The sequence below is a fragment of the Populus alba genome, chromosome 17, assembly GCF_005239225.2.
Source record: "Populus alba chromosome 17, ASM523922v2, whole genome shotgun sequence".
NCBI classification, from domain to species: domain Eukaryota; kingdom Viridiplantae; phylum Streptophyta; class Magnoliopsida; order Malpighiales; family Salicaceae; genus Populus; species Populus alba.
Genome location: NC_133300.1, coordinates 8950992 through 8966331, shown reverse-complemented (window position 1 = coordinate 8966331; position 15340 = coordinate 8950992). Strand labels below are relative to the sequence as shown.

Sequence of the window (15340 nt, the reverse complement as noted above, 5' to 3'; positions counted from 1 at the left end):
TCTACCAGTGTAGTATTGTAGAAGCGTCTCATTCACCGAGCTTTGGAATCTCGTAGTTTTGTACCCAACATTTAAAAAAAAAAAAAAGGTGGGGGTGGGGGGGGATACCATGGTAAGAAAAGGAGATATGCCGTGTACAATAATAACTCGACTGTACATCTTGATTGCGCGCGCCGGACAGGCCATTACATGCCCTACAAGTAGTAGATAATAAAACCCAAAAGTAGATATGCAATCTAGTAATGTGTCATGTCCACTCCGCAGTTAGCAAAAAATCCACAAGACCACAACAATCCCTATCATAGACTCTCAGCAACAGCTACGTGTCGTTATCCATTAACTATAAAAAGTGAAAAGGAGAATAACGCCATTTTGCTTACCAATTAATGCCCAGCATTCACAATATGATGCAACCAAAACAAAGTTCAGAGTAACTATAAATGCATCATTCACAAAACTGACAAAACATAAGCTGAACGATGGCAATTTTTTTTTATTTTTTTTTTTGGTACTAACATGACGATTCAAGCAAGTACTAGGATAAGTAAACCTAAACATGTGACTGAACATATTTTGTTGTCTTACAAGCAAGGAGCATTCATTCCAGGGCAATTAGCAATAGGGCAATGATAGGCTGTGCTATTTCCACAAATCGAAGGTGAAAATCTACAAATGCTAAGTGAAAGAATCAATGACTGTTACAGATTAGCAGCTCTTAAAACTCCCAAATCATGTGCTCCCAGGAGCATCACTTCCTACAGCAGGCTTGCGATTCAAGTAACGAATAACAGCATCTTCAGCCCTGTTGAGTTCAAAATAAGTACAGATGAGCGGATGTTTCTTTTTGAGCAGTCATGTGCAGGCTTTCATAAATTGAATTAAGTGCCCAAATCAGTCTCTTTTTGACTGTGCATTAGAATCCTCAACACATTTCCCTTTGTTAATCTTGATAACTTTGTCTGGGCATCATCGCTGCCGATATGTGAATTGTGTGAATCGTTAACAGAAACAAGCATGATAGTGTGGTCAATTAACATGTCTTGGTATCAAAACTAGACAGGAAAGAGTGAATAACCATTTGGCAAGTTGCATGTGATGCAATCGCATGTCAGAACCCATGTTTTTAATCTTTCAGGAGATATTGCTTTCAGCAGGCAACATACATTTTATCATCTAACTCATATTCTAAGGTGAATTCTGAACAAGACTAGTCATCAATTCAACAGTAGCCCTCAAATAATGTGCAAATGGATGAGTGGACCTAAAACAGTAGCTAAGGATCAAATAGATGAAAATATTAAGTCTTCAAACAAGGAGAAATTGCAATTGAGCTTACCATGGTTGGTTAAAGAAGTCCGAGTGGCGCTCTTTCTCAGCATTTCTGCTAGCTTCTCCAGCTACCAGCCTCAAATCCTTGCTTTGAGATTCAATCAGAGCATTGACAAATTCCACAGGTGATTGACTAAATCCAAGGAAGAATGCCCGTCTCCTACGATGTTCATGAATTTTCCTTATAGCAGTACATATTGCCTCATCACAGGTATCAATCTCTTTATTCTTCTCAGCATTTGCCAACAAAGCAAACAATTCCCTCTGTATTGGAAATGGCACATCCACCAGCACATCATAGCAGACAGTTCCAGCTGGACTATTCCCTGAAAGCTTAATTTTATGCTCCAAATGTATCGGCTGTGGAGGAGATAAATGCGGAGATATCCTCTGTGAAACCATCGTGAATTTCATCATTGATTCCCCAAATACTTTCTGAAGAGGTGCATCGCAAATGAAAAATGAAGGGTCATCAGGGTTCTGCAGTTTCCTAGCCTTCACATAATGCCAAATTGCAGCTATTATTCTAGGACGGGTTTCAACCTCTATACCAAGAACTTCCATCAAAGCTGGAGAGAGCTTAAATTTATCAGGCACATAATTCATTTCCAATCTTATATTCACAGTGAACTCTTTATCCCCTTTTCTCTTGACTTCAAAACCCTCGTGAGGTGCAGGTGATCGAGCATGCTCCCATATGATGATATGATTATCAGGATACAGTCTCTGATCCAACTGAATGGTCACTCTCTTGAAAAAAGATGAGAACTTCGGGTACAAGGGGTTTGATTTCTGGACTGCTCCAGGCTGGTCAGGGTCTAACCCATCTTCCAAGATTCTCCCGATAACTTTAAGAGTCCAAGTAGGAGGCTCAGCATTTGGCTTCTTGGGGATTGTTCTTGTCTGATTGGCAAATGTATTGAAGACATAAATTCGAAGGGTTTTCTGCACACAGGGAGGACTTTTAAGGGCCTCCTGGATGTCAACCTTCTTTCTAGCTAAAGCAGCATCAACCCGAGCTTCAAACTCAAGAAGCTGTGTGTACAGAGCAGACTCTGGCAGAATCGCAGCTACTCTATCTTGTAGCTGCTTCTCTGGTAGCTTCTGCTTCTTTCTACGTGCAGCAGATGAGAGATCCATAGGTTTCAATGGTGAAACCATGCTAGAAAAGGGAACACCAGGAGGCCTACCCAAAGGTTTCTGAGGGAGCCGTTTTGCACTAGCATTCCCGGGAGTTGAGAATGACGGTGAAGACGAACCCAAATTACCTATGCCAACATTCTGAGTTTGGTTAAGAGAGATCCCTTGTGCTTGGAGTTGCACATGAGCTGCTTGAATTTGAGCAGCATGAACTGCTTGTGCTTGGGCGTGAGCCTGCTGTGCTTTCAAGTGAGCTTGCACAGTAGCCTGTGCTTGGGACAGCTGGAACTGACCACCCTGAAAGGCAGCACCCATTTGACCTTGTGATTGTGAGAAGGATGGGTTCGCTCCCATCGATGGATTGACCATCCCCGAATTACCAAGTGGTGACGAAGATTGCCCCAAACTCTTTGGTGTGGTGTTGTTGTTCATAGATAACCAATCCCTCTATCAATTATCCACTAAACTAGCCCAAGAACAAGCTAGCAAAAACTACGAAATCCCCAAGCAACTTCAAGCACACAAAGCATCAAAAACCTTAAAAAGAAAAAACAAATCCAAACAAATTGCAGCCCTTAGGAGTCAGGAATCAAATTTGAACAGAAATAGGGAGATGTACGCCCTAGAAAAGCCCTAATCTTTAGTAGAAAGGAAAAGTGAGTGAGCTTCAAGAGACAGAAATGAAAAACCCTAATTGCACCGGAGATGTTAATTGAGCACAAGAATATTCTGTTGTTCTAGATAAGGAACATTAAAATAAAAATAAAATAAAATAAAGGAAAAGGACTTTGAATTTGGATTTGGATTCGTTAGAACAGAAATGTGAAAATCAGAAAAGAAATGAAATCTTACGTGAGAGAAAAAGTCTCCTGCGTCTGTTTTTTTTATTTTTTTATTTATTTTTCTCTAGTTTGCCTCCCGCGTCATAGTGAGCTAAAGCTGAAGAATTTGCTTTGCAGTGCCAATGGAGGAGAGAGAAGACTGCCTTTCATTTTCATTTGCTTTGCAGTGCCAGTGGAGGAGAAAGAAGGTTTGGGTTCATGGACAATGGGCCCAAGAGGCCTAAATTCAATAATGGATTACGAGTGCTTTCTCACCAGGAAACAAGTCGAGAAGGTTATCCGAAGATGGAATCCGATCTGTGATTAGAAAAGGTATCGAAACACAAATCTCATTTTGCTCAACAGGCAAGATGCAATCACCCTTGAGTTATTTATATCAATCGTTGAAACGCGTATTTGGCAAATTTCTTAAATGTTATTTTGACTTTTTTTTAATTAGATTTGTAGCGTAATGAAATATTTCATTGCTATGTTTGGTATGAAGAAGCTTTTTCTTGTGATGTAACTTACTGTACATCACATAATTTAAAATTTTAAACAGTGTGAGTACAATTAGTCAAGGAAAAAGAATCCAAATATTAGTCATTTTATTTTGTTTTTATCTTGGCTTCATCCTCAATATTGCAGTTCCAGTTCAAAAAAAAATATGGTTGTTGTTATGTTTTAAAAGCATTTAAGAAAAAAAATTATTTTTTTATTTACTTCAAATTAATATTTTTTTTATATGTATTTTTAAATCATTTTAATATGTTAATGTCAAAAATAATTTTAAAAATAATATATATATATATATATATATATATATATTATATATTTTAATACATTTCCAAACAAAAAACAATATACTCTCAGACATCTTTAAATCTTAGATCTGGGATGCTGCCCAGCCCACACTGTATAAGATCCATTGTCATACCCGCGCAATATCGCGGACTGGTGACATGTTTGTGGGTTTGTGGAAAAAATCATAAAAAAATAATAAAAAAAAATCATATAGAGAAAAATTGTTGCAATCCACAATATTTTCAAGGAAAAAAAATACAAAGCTAAATTCTCAACCAGATTAATATTAAAAAAATAAAATCGCAAAGATAATTTTGAAAAAAATCATAACAAAAAAAAAAAACATTGTAGCAATCTATAGTGTTTCATGAGGAAATATACAGCTGTAATTCTCAACCAACTTGTTGCAATATTGTGGTCACACAAATTAATTACCCTAACTTAAAACACAACACATAAGATAGTATAAAACAAGTAAGGGGTCGATCCCATGAGGAAGGTTCAAGTCAGATTTTTATGCTAGATGATATGTACTTTGGAGGGAGTTTGGACGTTATATAGGCTAAAGCAAAAGAAAACAGAAAACTATCAAGCAAAATTAAATAAAATCATAAAATTATCAAGAGAACAAACTTTAATTGGAAGTAAACATCCACTTACGAAAATCATAATTAATCATGGAAACGAAACATCAATTTACATTCTGAATATTTATCTCTTCTTAACATTGGTTAGTTAACAGATCCGCTATGTAAAACCTCTGGGCGAAAAATCATAAATTGACTAATTTCATGTAAAATAAAAAAAATCATAATTCTCGATCGGGTTATCAAAAGATTTGTGTGGATCCTTCTAATATGATGTCTTAGCTTGGGTTAAAATTTCAGATTTTTTTGACAAATTCAAATAATTCTGAAATTTGACGAAAAATCACAATTTAACTAGTTTTATGTTATTGGATTATAATTTTCAATCCAACCATCAGTTAAGCTGAAATTTTATAACAAACCTTAAAATATATTGAATAAAATCTTGTTAAAATTTTAAAATAAACAGAGCTCGGTAGTTCTAGCAAAAAAATAAGGACCGTCAAATAAAGACAAAAATACTCATTAAGAGTGGAATGGTTATTTGCCATTGAAAAGAAAACAAACAAGCTCTCCTTCTCTTTTATTAACTCCCGAGTGGGCAGAAACAAAAATATAAAAAGAAAGAACAAATATAAAATATAAAAAGTAAGGAAAAACAATAAGAAAATTGAGAGAATAACTTTATAAACTTACAAGTTCAACTTATAAAACACTAAAATCAAGTGAAGGAAGGATAAATTGATAAGGGGAATTCGTCTAACTTTGGAAGAGAAAGAGAAATTGGAAGAAAAGCAATAGGTAAGCATGAGAAGTCTGGATTTAATGTTTGATTTAGATGTTTTCTTAAGCTTACTTGATTAAGTTAGGAAGTAATTTCATGGAATTTTACCTTAGTTTCCCTTAAATCCTTGATTTTTGAACTTAGGGTTCTTATGTGAATTTGGGGGAATTAGGAGGGGAAGGAAAAATGATGAAATTGAAGTGAAATAGAATAAAAACAAGTTGAAATAACAAATAAATTAAGAAAAATTTAGGGGAGGAAAAGAAACATCACATTCAGCCAAATGAAGGAAAGAGTGGGAGAATGAGTTTTGATGTTAATGTTTAGAAAAAATCATGTTTAATCATGATATTTGAAAATGTAAGAAAGACTAAATGAAGAAACAACATTTAAGTTGAGAAAAAGAAAAAGAAAAAGAAAAATAATAAGTAAATTCAAATTAAAAGAGAAATAAACTAGTTAAAAGAAAATATGGAGACAAGATGTCTAGATTGTGTTTGAATATAGTTCTTACATATATTTTGATAAAATAAATAATATGATGTAAGGGCGTAAATAATAAAAGGATTATTTGATGGAGGAATTATGAACATAAAGTAAGAAAAAAAGTAACTTGAGTTATATACAAGGTTGTAAGTAAAATAATGATGTTATATTTGAGAATGAATTTTTATTAGAACAAATTAAAAATAAAAATATTGCGTGCTTTGTGTTTTGGCATGTAAGAAAAATATTGATGGACTAATGATATAATGACACTTGATTGATTCAGGAGTTGTGTCTGGAGATGGTTATCATATAGGAGGAATTGATTCATCCCGAGTAGAAGGTAGGTGAGTCATCATCTTATTTTGTAATTTTTAATTTTTAATTTCCCTAAATATCTATGTTGTTTATTTAATTGATGTTAAAAAAATGGAGCAAATGAATAATTTGAGTTATGATTGTGTGAATTATCGGTAAATTATGTTAAATTACTGGGTTTATTGACTAACAAAAGAGGTTAACCGGATATGGGGTAATTCGTATGGAATTACCAAATTGTTTGGCTAACAAAAGAGGTTAGTCGGATGCTGGGTAATTCAAATTGAATTACTGGATTGTTTGACTAACAAAAGAGATTAGCTGGATGCTGGGTAATTCATATTGAATTACCATATTGATTTTGGTAACCGAAATGGATTAGCCAGATTTTTGGGTAATCAAGAGAATTACCAGGTTTATTGGTTAACAAAGAGATTAACCGGATAAGGAGCAATTCATATGGAATTACTGGGTTGATTGACTAACAAAAAAGGTTAGCCAGATGATGGGTAATTCGAATGAAATTACCGAATCTATTGGTAACCGAGGAAGGAAAACCAAAGTTCTAAGTAATTATATGGAAGTGTTAGATTTATTTGGTTATTAAGATGAGTTAGCTGGATTTTTAAGTTTTGAAAAGATTATGTAAATTAAGGGATTGAGTTAGATTGAAGTAGAAGTATTAAATTTCAAAGGTTAAGAGTAAATAATTAATATTAGACTAATATAATGAGTAAGTTAATTAATATGGTTATTGTTGAAACAGGTACACCGCGAGGTGATGCAAATCGTTAGATATAGGAATTCTTCTATTTATGAATTACCATTTTAAAATGTAATATTCATGTCTTTACTTTCAGTGTAAATCCTCTTGTGTTGTAAAAAAAATCAAACAGAAGATGTGTAGTATGTAATACACGTATTACTTTTATGTCATAAAAATCAAGTAGAATGTGTAATATGTAATAGATGTATTATATATATGTATAGTTGCTAGTATGACCAAATCATTTTCAAAATGATAAGATAAGATTTTAATATAAATATAATATGACTCTTACTCTTACGATTGCATTTACGTAGTTTAGAGGCATATATGTAGTTAGTTAGTATTTATTACTTTTAATGAAGAATTTGTTTTATCTTTTGAATTTTTTTAGTAGTACTTTTATGTTGATTTACTAATTACTATTATGAGACTTGAATATATTGATAAGTATAAGTATTAAGTTATTGTTTAATGAATGGAATGTGATCTAGGATGATTGGATCAAGATGGAAGTCGTAATGACATATAATAGAAGTGTTGTCGATAACTTGGTACCAATAAAAATAAAGGAAACTCTATTGAAATTTTCAAAAAAAAAAAATCCATAATTTTAGACATATTATCCAATACTTGAAATTTGAAAAGAAATATTTGGAGATTTCATGACATTATAATTTAAGGGTGTTACATGCCGTATAACTAACCCTAACCATCAAACACTTACAGTGTCAACAATAGTAATTTAATTTAATGGCAGCCTTAAGAATTAGATAAGTTGATTAATTAAGAAAACATAACTGTCTGTAGTCTATATTTGAGTTAATTGAATGTTCTTTCTAAGATTAATAACGTAGATCCGTCACAATTATTAAACTCAGTTCCTTCACAAGTTCATATACCATAACTCCGGTTTTGATATCAAATTTAGCAATAGATTGTCTACAATAATAACTTAGAGTCTGGTCTAGCAATTAAAATAAACAATCATAAAAAAATAAAGCATAAGAGAACAAACATATTCATCATATAAACTGAAAAGAAAAGGTAAAATAAATCTCACAAATCTTGAAATCTAAAGGTTTTCGTGTCCTTGCAACCAAGAAAAAGAGTTTAGTCTTGCATGTTTGTTGAACAACTAATCAAAAAGAAGAAGTAATGCACGATTTCAGGTTTCTTAGAGGAAGGGGGCATTTTTATCTTCTTGGTCAGCTGCCCCCTTTTCTTCTCTCATTCTTTTTATATCCTAGGAAACCGTAGTCTCTATTTTACAAAATAATCCTCATATAAGTAGATAGTTTACATTTAAGTACTTCAATAACTAGATTCCTAAAAAAGAAGAAATAGTCTTGCATGAAATATTCAAGCTTTGACCTAGAGGAGCTAAATTGCTAAAATAAAAACTTGGATGTCGGTTTAGATGCTTAGGAACGTAATTTGGACTCGTTTCTTCATGAAACCTGTTTGCTAGCAGAATTTAGTTGTCATCTTTGAAAAATCATATCTTCCTCATATGACATCTTCTTCTTCTTCTTTTTCCTGAAATTTGGAGCATTGATAAGTCTTTGAGTCAGGAATCCAAAAATATTGAGTTTGCATCCATTGAACTTCTGTAGCTCCAGATATTCAAGTTGGAATGGTCAAAAGTCAACACTAACAGATTGTGAGATTTAACTTTGAATGATGCAATTTCCATGCTCTTCCTTATTTTATTTTCTTGCCTTATATATCTAGAAAGGTATAGATGTTAGCTTTTTAATTCCAATGGAATCACTTCATTTCAATCTCTAGAGCTCACACTCTGCAGAAAATATTGACTGAAGGTCAAATCTGTCAATTACCATCAATTTACTCTTTTTTGCATCTTTCATCTAAAAATACCTTCAAAACATAAAACAAAGAATATTAAGGCATTTTATATATAAAAACATAGGCAAAGCACTAGTTAAATGTTAGTGAAACTATCAAATAATATGATTGCATCATAGCTCAATATTAAAAATAATAAAATCGATAAAAATAATTTTGAAAACAAATCATAAAAAAAATAAATTCATGTGAGGAAACAATGTAGCAATCCACAGTGTTTTAAAGAAAAAAACTATGAAGCTAAATTCTCAACCACCTTAATATGAAAAAAAAATAAAATCGACAAAGATCATTTTGAGAAAAAAAAACAAAAACAGTCATAAAAAAAAAACCATATGGGGAAATACTATAACAATCTACAATGTCTTAAAGAAAAAAACTACAAAGCTAAATTCTCAACTAGCTCAATATTAAAAAAATAAAATCGATAAAAACAATTCTAAAAAACCACAAAAAATATTAAAAAAAAAACATAATTTTGGGGAAAAAAGCAAAAAATATGAAAAAAAAGAGGAAAATAAACATGTAGAGAAAGTTAAAACTAAATTCTCAACCAGCTTAATATTAAAAAAAAATCAACAAAGATAATTTTGAAAAAAAAAATACATGGAAAAGTTAAAGCTAAATTCTCAACTAGCTCAATATTAACAAAAAATTTGATAAAGATAATTAAAAAAAAAAACATGTGAGGAAATATTATAGCAAAACAAAAACTATGTGGGGAAACATTGTAGCAATCCACAGTGTTTTAAAGAAAAAAACTATGAAGCAAAATTCTCAACCGGTTCAATATGAAAAAAAATAAAATCGACAAAGAACATTTTAGAAAAAAAATCATAAAAGAAAGAAAAAAATCATGTAGAGAAACATTGTAGCAATTCATAATTTTTTTTAAAAAAAAATATAGAACTATATTCTCAACCAGTTTAATATTTAAAAAAATCGATAAAGATAATTTAAAAAACAAAAAAAAACAAAAAAAATAAAAAGAAGAAGAATACAATCTGGGGGGGGGGACATGTAAAACCCAAAAAAAAGGGGAAAAATAAAAAAAAAATGGGGAGAAAAATTAAAAAAAAAAAAAAGAAAGGAAAGTTACAGAATTTTTCCACACACGTCTTAGAATATTACTTAATTTCCAAGAATATCAATTAATACACAACGATCTCCTATCTAGCCTGCGGCACGTGGAATCAAATTGAAGAAGATTTTGCTAATTGACACATCTTATGGGCGGAAATTACATGCAGTATAAGTTGCCAAAAGAACATACATAAGCTATCCTTCTCATGTATACTGGTCTGACCATGACAATGACCTAAATAAGGGCATGTAGCTGATTAGCTACTACAAGGCAATCAAGTCCTTGAGCTCCAAAGTGAGAGCCATGGCCATCATGATGAACCCAAGAGACAGACTAACTATAAGAAGCTGGACCTCTCTTCACAAACCAAGAAAAAGCAGATGGGTTGAAGCAAGCAAGAATCCCACCAGCCGTCACATAGAGAGGATAAAAACTTGCTGCAGAGGATACCAATCCAGGGAGGTGGGTTTTGGTGGAGACAAAGGGAAGCGACCAGATTCCTCATGGAGAGAGCCAGAGCCCAGTGTCAATGTGGGCAGGTTAATTTCTGAGATTTGGATGTGGAGAAAAGGTGAGTTTTTTGGGGGTTTCTGTGAGTGATCAAGAAGCGGGGGCCGTGTAGATGTGAGAAGGAGAGAAAGGGACATGGTGTTGAGTTTAGATTCTGGGACTGAGTCACACTCACTGCCATTGTTCTTATTTAGGGATCATGACTGCATAATTTGCTGCGTTACATTAATTTTTTTTAATGTAAAAAAAAATTAAAGACATTGTTAATTTCTTTTTAGTATAATTGCAAGTAATGTGAGGTGGTTATTTTAGCGAGTCTGAAAATAACTGTTAAAAATAAAAGTATTAAAATAAATATTTAAGATAGATTTTTTTAATAAATATTAAAATAATAACATATTGGATTGAATTGATTCAATTTGTGTTAATCTGTCAATCTGCATACCAATTTATGAGATAATGATAATCTTGTAAGAAAACAAATCAAAAAAAATTATGGAACTCAGTTTTTAATAAATTAAATGTTTAATGATAAAATTAGAAAAAAATCAATTAAAAAAAATAACTCAAGTCAACCTGGTTTAACCTACTTAACTTATGACTCGGGTCATGATATCAAGATAATCTAATAGAAAATAAATTAAAATAAATTATAAAGTTTAATTTTTAATTAACTTAATATTAAAAGATAAAATTAAAAAAAATATAAAAAAAACTTAAATCAACATAATTAACCTTCATAAAAACCCCACCTCCTCTAGATTATTGTTATTATTATTATTTTCTTTGGACCGTGCAAGGCTCAGCCTGCCTAATGCTAACTAAACAAATGCCTTGTTTGTTTCAAGGAAAATGAATTCCAGGAATTCATTTTCCTCAGTTTCCCATGTTCGATGACTATTTGGAAAATAAGTCAAAGGAAAATTAATTCCAATCAACTAAAAATTTCACTTTCCTCGCAGGAAAGTGTTTTCCTTTCCTTGTCAAAAGGAAAACACTTTCTTATTTTTACCTCCGTTGATAAAACATATCTTTCCTTTCTCTACATCTCTGGCCAAAAACAAAAACAGTTAAAAAGCAAGAAGATTTGAGAATCACACTCTTCATTTCAGGTATTTTTTCCCTTAAATTTTTGTATTATTTTTGTATATTATTTCCTTTATGTTTTTATGTTCTTCGTATTTTTTAGATTTGCAAGAATAATAGCAAATAATCCTTGATCTTGTTTGTCTGTTCCGAAAAAAACTTTTATTTTTGTTAATTTATCTTTTGCCTGTCAATTTTTTTTTCTCATACCCAGTTTTATTCTTCATCTCCTTGTCACATTCAAACAACATCTGCAGAAAAACCCAACCAATTTCTCATCACAATCAAGCCATAAAACACTTTTTTTTTTTTTCATATTCGACAGCTTCTTGAGAGAAATAAAAATTCCCAACAATACCCAACCAGCCCCTACCCTGTGACGGATCCAGCACAAAGAGAGAGACGCAAACAGGAAGGGAAACTGTCGGGTGAGAGAGGGATGAGAACTGGGGATGAGGAGCAAATCCTTGAGGTCTAGCTCTCCTGCTCCTTGCCCCTTGAATATGTGATGGTGTCCTGCTTCTTCAGAGAACAGGGGATTTGTGAGATAGAACCGAGAGAGAACAGGGGAAGAGAGACAACCGAGAGAGAACGATCTGTGATAGGCGAGAGAGAACGAACAGTGATAGGCGATAAAATTATTAGTGGAAATGAGGGGAATTAGGGGGAATCAGAGGGGAATGAAAGGGGAATTTGAGAAAACGAATGAGAGACACCGATTGAGAGGGGAATGAGAAACCGATTGCAAGGGAATGAGAAACCGAATGACAAACTGAATGAGATGGGAATGACAGTGGAATGAAACCAAGTGATGATGGGAATGAAAGGGGAATGAAATCGAATGATGATGGGAAGGGGAATAAAACCAAATGAGGAGAAACTGAATGATTATAACACAGGGAAGGGGAATGAAACCGAATGAGGAGAAGGAATGAAACCGTCTTTAATTTTATGGGAGAGAGTTAGAGATAGGCGAGAGAACAGAGAAAATTATGTTAATTTATTCATATTGTTGTAGTAGAACCAATTATACTATATTTATAATTTCAATTATAAATTGTGTTTAATAGCATAATGAAATATAATGTAATATAACTCTAAGTAGGTATTGTTCCAAAATAGAATAGAATTGAACCTAGCCATGAACTCGATTGTGTGTTGTGTTGCCGTATACGAGGTGATTTTCGAAACTTATGTTTATTTAATTATTCGATAATCACATTATTTTTTAGAATTAAAATGATTGATGTTATTGATCGTTGTGAACTTTTGAATTGTATAGTCAGTTTCTTTGAGCATAATTTATTGTATTGATTGTGTAAGTATTTTATATGCTTTTTTTAATATTTATTTCCCTATATTTTTAGGTTTTGTTATCAGAAAACTTCAATTTCATGTTATGGATAGTAAGATAATTAATGCAGCATGCATGGGAGCAGCTGTAATTGTGATAGCTACAGGGGTAGCTATTATTGAAGAAGATAGAAATAGAATTTATATACCAAGAGAACCATATATAAATGCAATTGCTCAATGAAAATTCTATATTGACAGCATTTTGAACCGAGGTGATTGACATTGCATTAAACAAATTCGTATGAAACTTGTTGTATTATATAGATTGTGTGATGTTCTCACAAATTGTAACCTATTACGATCAACTCAAAATGTGTCTATTAGGGAGTAAGTAATTGTGTTCTTACAAATTGTAGGCCAAAACCAAAGATTTCAGGTTATTAGTGGTATATACTATAGGTCTATTGAAATTATCCATCGTTACTTTAGAATTGTTTTAAAAGCAATTCTTAAGTTATACAAACACTTTATTAAAGAACTATAGGATACAGTTCCAATAGAGATAATGAATAATAGAAGATTCTATCCTTATTTTAAGGTATGAAAACAATACCAATATTTTTATGAATTAATTAATTACATTCAGAAGAAAATGTTATAAATTATTTTTTCATGTTTATATAGGATTATGTGGGAGAAATTGATGGTACCCATGTTCCTGCAAATGTTCCTGTTGAGATTCAAGGAAAGTTTCGAGGTCGAAAAGAAGGAACAACACAAAATGTTTTAGCAGCTATAACTTTTGATTTGAAGTTTATATATGTTTTAGCTGGCTGGGAAGAAAGTGCCCATGATTCACGGGTTTTAGGTGATGCATTATCAAGATCTAATGGTCTAAAAATTCCAGAAGGTATATAATAAAATATGTATTATATGCAATAAACATAGAAAATGTCTTATTACATAATGATGGTAATAGGTTTTTTTTTTTTTTTTGTAGGGAAATATTATCTTGGTGATGTTGGTTACGGTATTTGAAAAGGAATCATTTCTCCTTTTCGTGGAGTTTAATATCACTTGAATGAGTTTACAGAACGTTCACTAGAAACTGAAAAGGAGCTATTTAATCTTCGACACTCTTCATTGAGAACCGTTGTTGAGCGAGGGTTTGGTATTTTGAAAAGTCATTTTAGATCAATTGATGGAAAATCTTTTTGGTCTTATGAACCACAAGTAGATGTTGTGCTTGCATGTTGTATTATTCATAATCACATAATGAGGGTTGATCCTTATGACTTTCTTATGGAGGAAATATATTCGGATAGTGAACCAATTAGATGAACAATCAACTTAAGTCAACGGGAGGAAAGGGAAGAGAATAGGGAGTGGATAACAAAAAGAGAAATGATTGCCTTAACCATGTGGAATGATTATAACACTCAAAGAAACTAGTAATTGAGTGTTAATTATATGTGTTTGTTTTTATTATGTGTTGCTTGAGTTTGTATTATATTTGTTATGTATTTGGAGTAGATGTTGACTTTATTATAATTTCTCTTTTAATTATTAATTGTAGTTTTTATATGAAATTTATTAAATCAAAATATTGTATGATTTTATTTTGTATAAATTTGTAATTTCTTTTTTGTAGAAATGAGTTCCACGCAAAATGAAAAATGCAAAGGCAAGCACTTCATATGGTCTAAGCCTATGTCTCACATGTTGCTTGAGATATTAGCTGAGGTGGCACTTAAAGGAAGCAAAACTTCTTTTACCTTTAAAGCAGAATCTTTTGTTAAGGTGGCTACAGAAATCAGTCAAAAGTTCAATGTGCAATGCGAGCCTAAGCATGTGGACAATCATCTCAAGACTGTGAAAAAAGAATGGGGAATAATAACCAAGCTTAAAAATAAAAATGACTTTGGCTGGGATGATTGTTTGAAGATGATTACAGTTTCGAAAGATGTATATAATGAAGAAGTAAAAGTATGATAAATATTACACTCTTTGTAATTTTTATATTTACTTTTGTTTCTAAAATGTTATACAATGAATTAAAAAATTGCATATTCTATACTTTATGAATAGGCACATCCCAATCATTACAAGTATCTCAACAAAAAACTTAATATGTACGAGATAATGACAATTGTTGTTGGAAAAGACATAGCAACCTGAAATTATGTCAAATCATATGCAAATGTCAACTTGGAAGAGAACACTGAAGAGCAATCAAATTCAATTGAAAACGAAGGGGAATATGAAGAAACTTCAAAAGGAAAAGAGACATCTTCCTCTAGTACACAAAAGAGGCAACATAGAAAGAGAAATCGCATGTATGAAGATGATGGTGTTGAAAAGTTGTATAAACAGATTGGAGATGTAGCATTTGCAATTCAAAGTCTCAGCAAAAATCAACTTGATGTTAATGTGTTGTATGTGGAAGTAATGAAAGTTAAA

General features: G+C 32.0%; 1 protein-coding gene across 2 annotated transcripts; it reads right to left on the bottom strand.

The window, feature by feature from the left end:
- Positions 1 to 448: 448 nt before the first annotated feature.
- On the bottom strand, positions 449 to 3668 carry LOC118030958 (SWI/SNF complex component SNF12 homolog). 2 transcript variants are annotated; one of them, XM_035035225.2, is made up of 3 exons: positions 3322 to 3668; positions 1337 to 3006; positions 822 to 972 (listed from the first exon to the last, which is right to left on the bottom strand). In XM_035035225.2, the coding sequence occupies exons 2-3, from the start codon at positions 2899 to 2901 to the stop codon at positions 879 to 881; spliced, it is 1659 nt and encodes a 552-aa protein (XP_034891116.1). In that variant the 5' UTR covers positions 2902 to 3006; positions 3322 to 3668; the 3' UTR covers positions 822 to 878. The 2 variants fall into 2 exon arrangements, with proteins under 2 accessions (XP_034891118.1, XP_034891116.1); XM_035035227.2 differs by lacking the exon at positions 822 to 972 and adding an exon at positions 449 to 802 and having other exon boundaries at positions 1337 to 3663.
- Positions 3669 to 15340: the final 11672 nt, after the last annotated feature.

Bases quoted from the DNA above. Each gene is read 5' to 3' on its own strand.
- LOC118030958 (XM_035035225.2), bottom strand. From the start codon at position 2,901: ATGAACAACAACACCACACCAAAGAGTTTGGGGCAATCTTCGTCACCA. The intron at 973-1,336 runs GTAAGCTCAATT...ACATATCGGCAG, and splicing joins GACTTCTTTAACCAACCATG to CGATGATGCCCAGACAAAGT.